This window comes from Notothenia coriiceps, unplaced genomic scaffold (assembly GCF_000735185.1).
Source record: "Notothenia coriiceps isolate Sejong01 unplaced genomic scaffold, NC01 NC01_scaffold00017855, whole genome shotgun sequence".
NCBI classification, from domain to species: Eukaryota; Metazoa; Chordata; class Actinopteri; order Perciformes; family Nototheniidae; genus Notothenia; species Notothenia coriiceps.
Window position 1 is genome coordinate 464521 of NW_011350556.1, and position 6181 is coordinate 470701.

At 41.4% G+C, this 6181-nt stretch overlaps 1 protein-coding gene across 1 annotated transcript in view; it reads right to left on the minus strand.

Moving 5' to 3' along the window:
- Positions 1-2842, minus strand: part of pacrg (PARK2 co-regulated) — a 140873-nt gene extending 138031 nt beyond the window's left edge. The window contains exon 1 of the mRNA XM_010777187.1: positions 2789-2842. Coding sequence (XP_010775489.1) covers positions 2789-2842 — 54 coding nt within the window. The remainder of the gene's footprint in view (positions 1-2788) is intronic.
- Between the last annotated feature and the right edge of the window lie 3339 nt (positions 2843-6181).

A 6181-nucleotide genomic window follows, 5' to 3' on the forward strand; every position in this document is an offset into this window, starting at 1 on the left:
CACCAAACCCACACCACACACACACACACAACACACACATCACACACACACACACACACACACACACACACACAGCACACACACACACACACACACACACAGTCACACACAAACACACACCACACACAACACAGCAACCACACACACACACACCCACACAGCACACACAACACACCCCCACCACACACACTTCTCCGCTGCCGCCTCATTCCTGTGTTCTTCATTTACTCATGTCGTTATCCGCAAAATAAGGATCGGGAGCGCGAGGAGAGAAACTATCTCTGGCAACCCGTGCACCTGTGTGTCTCGTGACGCATAAGAGAAAATTCCACTTTGCGAGCAATCTTGTAGTCTACTCACTTCGTTTCTTGTAGCCCTCTAAAGGGTTTTGGAGGTTGATGCCTCGGTGATCGTGAGTTGAATGGCTTTCTTGTCCGCAGCAGCAGAAAGCATTTTCGAATGTTTGAATGAATCAAAGTGGGTCGCCACCGTCGATTTTCTCTTATGCTCCAACACACAGTTGCACGGGGTGCAGAATAGTTTCCCCCCACTTTTTGCCCGGTCTTTAGTAGAAATGTTCGTCGGTAAATGAGATGGATTAGATTTTTTCATCTTGGTGTTTTCTCTATCGTGTGAGCTCCACACGTTCACTCTATACAGTGTTGTTTACATTCTGTGATGCGCGAGCTGATGACGTCACGTCAAGACGAGTCTAACTTTTTTTTCTTCTCAACTTTGTGTGGAAAATTGCGGGGATTATGCGGCCTTTTGATAAATATGCGGCTTTTTAAAAATCTGCGCCATTTGGCTGATTATGCGGTAAATTCTGCGATCGCAGAATCGCGTTTTTCTGGAGGGTCTAATTTTAGAAACAAAACAAACAATAATAATACAAATAATTATAACAAAGAGAAACAAGATAAAAAAAAACGTTCAAGGTCATTTCTCAAATAGTTTCTGTCATGTTCCAAAGAGGCAAGAAGAAGCTTGAAAACGATCCGGTCCTCCGGTACATTGTTCATGAAAATAAAAGTTTAGGTCATCAGCATCCGTGATATTTGATTCAATGTTTTAAACAAATAATTTCTTTGTACAAATCAACCAAAAACAAATAACTTTTACAACGACAAGAAATAGCAAGCATCACTTCACAGGTCCTGCTCGAAAACGTTTCTAAACAATTGTTATTTATCCGGAGAACCTTAATTCCCTGGTGTCATGTTCAAATAGCAACAGTTAATAAATTAAATTAAATTTATATAGCGCTTCTCAGCTGCCAAGACAAATCTCGAAGCGCTTATGATCAGATGTCTGGTTGATGAGATATCTTTGACTGAGTGTGTAAGTGGGTTCGTGTTTTAATACTTTACAAAACCTTCATTTAGTGGGAAATTCATACTCTCATACCCATGAAATCATAACCGACATCAGAGCCGTAAAAACATGTATTTTTTATGAAAGGAAGACTATAATTAGCATAAAGTGCATATGGAAGCTGTACCTTTTATGGAAGCTTCAAAGCACAGTAATTCATGCATATGTATTCCCAAAAATATGAAGTTCGCAGTAGATCTGGGCAACAGAATGAATATATTGGCGAGTTCACAGCAGGTTAAAAGGGTGAGATATTTTTAAGCAAATTTTTTGGCTGTATCTCACTTCTTCAAAATACTGAATACTAAATAGTGTTTACTGTAAGGGTTGTTCAGAGTGTCTGGCTTCAGAGAGTCTGCCAGCACAATCTGTGTGAATAAACTAGAGATAGAATTCATAATCAGAGAACGCAATATTTTTAAAGGAGACGTGTGTGAGCTGAAGCAACAGGAGAAGAGGAAAGTTGGAAAAGAAGAAAGGAAAAGAGAGGAAAGGAAGGAAAGAAACACAAAAGACAAGGAATGGAAAGATAATGAAATAAGGTAAAGGGAAAGAAAGAAATAGAAGGAAAGGAAAGGATGGGAAAGAACAGGGAAGGAAAGGAAAGGATGGGAAAGAACAGGGAAGGAAAGGAAAGGATGGGAAAGAACAGGGAAGGGAAGGAAAGGATGGGAAATAACAGGGAAGGAAAGGAAAGGATGGGAAATAACAGGGAAGGAAAGGAAAGGATGGGAAAGAACAAGAAGGAAAGGAAAGGATGGGAAAGAACAGGGAAGGGAAGGAAAGGATGGGAAATAACAGGGAAGGAAAGGAAAGGATGGGAAATAACAGGGAAGGAAAGGAAAGGATGGGAAATAACAGGAAGGAAAGGAAATAATTGGAAAGAACAGGAAGGAAAGGAAATAATTGGAAAGAACAGGAAGGAAAGGAAAGGATGGGAAATAACAGGGAAGGAAAGGAAAGGATGGGAAGGAAAGGAAAGGATGGGAAAGAACAGGAAGGAAAGGAAAGAATGGGAAGGAAAGGAAAGGATGGGAAGGAAAGGAAAGGATGGGAAAGAACAGGAAAGGAAAGGACAGGAAAGGAGAGGAAAAGAAAGGAGAGGAAAGGCAAAGAAAGGAACGGATGGGAAAGAACAGGGAAGGAGAGGAAAGGCAAAGAAAGGTAGTAAAGGAAAGGAAAGAAAGGAAGGGGACAGAAGGAAATATAAGAAAATGAAAGTTAGAAAGAAAGCGCCTCAGCTGTCCTGGTAGTTCCTTTGAAGGCCGTCTGCCTTGCGGGCGATACAGAAAAGAGAGCAAGAGACTCATTCCCCCCGAGTTAGGATTCTTAGTTTGCACAGGGAGTCACAGCCTCTCATGCTGGTGTACAACAATGTCTTTTTCACTGCTCCTGTATCGCTCGGATGACTCACCTGGTTGGCATGCTTGGTGTATGTTTTGTTAGAAGCTCTCTCTACAAACCACATGTTCCTTGCAGGGAAAATAAAAATGTGGCTTAATACTTTTCGCTATGTTTGGCTTGTAATAATGGAGTTTATCATATAATCAGATACGGTATCTTGTCTAGGAAAAACACTTACAATGTGAGATGAGAACAGTAAATCTCAAACCTTCCTGCCACTCTAAACGTATATTTATTTTCTGTAAATTGTGATCTAAGAACACCCAGGATGTTCGCTCAAAGCTGACCTTTAGAAGTCCTGAATAACAGTAATGTCAGTGCCGTAGCATTCAGATAGAGTGAACTGGAGAGGCGGCGTCACAACTTAAATGTCAACAGTATTATCCAGCCAAGAATATCTTTCATTCTGCTTTAAAGGGCTAGTGTTGAAACAGCTTTTTCCTCCATGCATGAGATGTCACGTTGAGACCGGTTCACCTCGGCTGGATGACACAATTCCACCATTGATTAAAAACACAATCATTTTAAAATCGCATATACAGTATGCAGATCCAGGTACTGAAAGGTGTGCCAGGGCCAAATAAGGTACATGTATGAGCTAAGCTATAGGTATCATGCCTATTTCAAAATGTAATGACATACAAACTGATGAGATTGTGGTTTGGAGACATTTACTTTGGTTACATGAGCCATTTTGATGAGCTATACTGCATATTCAACCCAGTCTCACAAAAAAACGATTATATTTAAGCAATAGCTCACGACAGGCCGTGGTATATGTTCATTACATCACAGCTAAGGGGCGTGGTTCGGGCAGTTTGCTTTTCAGCCCAACGGTATACTGTTTTTCTCAGACGCGGAGGGATACTGACTTGTTGTGAAAAGTAACTTACAATTCTACCCGTGGTATACGCTCAGTATATCACGGCTAAGAACCAATCAGATTGCTTGATTTGACTTGTCCGTTTTATAATCAAATATGAAATACACACATTATTGAAAAGACATCCCCAAAGAAAATAATGAATAAAGCTACGGTATTATAAGTGTAATTTAAATAGTAATGGAAATGAATGTTTTTTTGTGTCTCGTTCAAGGAGCTTAAAGAAGAAGAGATGACGGAGGAGGAGAAAGCAGCGCAGAAAGCCAGACCTGTAGCCACCAACCCCATCCCCGGCACGCCATGGTACACACACCACGTCCCAACCACAGCATCCTGCAGCTCCACTTTGCTGCAATACAACCTAATGCCTTGTTTCCTACATCTCAGGTGTGTGGTATGGACGGGGGATGAGCGTGTGTTCTTCTACAACCCGACAACACGGCTGTCGATGTGGGACCGGCCCGATGAGCTGGTGGGCCGCGCTGACGTCGACAAGCACATCCAGGAGCCGCCGCACAAGAGAGGCCTGGAGGAAGTCAAGAAGACGGGTGGGGACAAATCAGGATAATGACATTCAACTTTTGATTGTTATGAGACGTATACTAATAGCAGGATTGATGCTAAGAAATAGCTGCTCTGTTATTCTTAAATGTTGTTTGCTGCAGTTGATGAAGTATTTATATGATGTCTGTGTGTTCAGTCCCAGGTGTCAATAAGGAGGAGCCAGAGTTAGCCATCGCTACTGAAGAGAATCAGGATGAGGAGCCCACCAAAGCCAAAAAGAGGAAGTAAGTCATACCCGACTGCCCTTACCTGATGGTTTTCAATAGCCTATTGAAGTGACATGGACCAACTGTTTTTTAGAAAGCATGCATTTTAATACTTGTGGCCATAATCAGGAATGTTTTTAACGTCCTTGCAAACCTGTTGTGGAAAAACATTTTTAATCAAATGTTGACTTCTTCACTGGCATGTTTCACAAAACTTTGATATATGAGTTGTAATATGATGTGGGAAGTTATTGCTCTAATGCAAGTCTTTGTTTGCCCTCACAGGAAGGAGGAGGTGAAGGAGGCGGACTCTGAGAAGGAAGCTGCAATGGAGGCCGAGCTCAGAGCTGCCAGAGAGCGAGCTGTCGTCCCGCTAGAGGCCCGGATGACCCAGTTCAGAGAGATGCTGCTGGAGAGAGGGGTAACACAAATCTTTCATATGTGACCTGCTTTATCGAAATCAGTCGCATTGACCCGAAGACACATTTTGAGTTGTATACACTGTTGGAAAGAGGAGATTCCTAGCTTTCTAATGATATCAGGATTGTTTTTGTGCTCCAAATATTAAGCAAAATATGTCACATTATATAATGACTGTCACCGAGTCATCATTTTGAGAAAAAGATCTTCAAAGTTTCTTCTTCTCTGGAATCCATCGATCTGATTGATTATTAGCAAATGATCAAAATAGTCCGGAGGGAAGATATTTTCATTTGGATTACTGGTCTGGGGGAAGCTCGCGAGTGTGTGTGTGTTTGTGTATTTTTGCATTTGTGTGTATTGTGTTTGTTTCCCGGGGAAAACCCTCACGAGAAACACCGGCTGTTGTTACGCCTGCTGTGACGTCAAGTTACTCCGTTCTCCGCTTGTATTTATGCCGTTACGCTTCAAAGTTGTATTTATCATCTGAATTTGCAGAAACAAGTTTAATATTCTGAAAGCCAAGACTTTGTTTATTTAAAATCAAACAAAACAACCGAACCCCGAACAACAATTTTTTTACGCAAATCCACGTTTATTTTGAAATGAGCCGTTGCTGATTTCGATAGAGCGGGTCACATATCATTGTTTCAAGTGTTTGGTTTATTTTGTTTATTTTTTTTCTTCTCTGGTGGCAGACAATATTTCCTTTGACCCTAATGCCAGCGTTGTCCGTATGACCTGTAGGTGTCTGCATTCTCCACTTGGGACAAAGAGCTTCACAAGATTGTGTTTGACCCTCGCTACCTTCTGCTCAACCCAAAAGAGAGGAAACAGGTTCGGTTCATTTCCTTTTCTGGTGCCTTTTTCTCCCTCCCCTCCCTGTCACTCTCACAGCATTGTGTCATGTATCGGCTTCTTTAGTCATAGCTTTGTGATTCTGTCCACTTCAGGTGTTTGATCAGTATGTGAAGACGCGAGCGGAGGAGGAGAGGAAGGAGAAGAAGAGTAAGCTGATGCAGGCCAAAGACGAGTTCAGGAGGATGATGGAGGAGGCAAAGTTCACACCAAGGTATTTTTGTATTTTTAAAGTAAGTATTGATAAACTACTTTCAACCTTATTGCAACATTACTATTTTGTAAGATTAAGTGTTCAGATTGTTGTGTTTCTGTTTATAAGCATGAGTCAAAAGTACCACATTTACAGTGGGGCAAAAAAGTATTTAGTCAGCCACCAGTTGTGCAAGTTCTCCCACTTAAAAAGATGAGAGGCCTGTAATTTTCATCCTAGGTATACCTCAACTATGAGAGACAGAATGAGGAAAAAAAA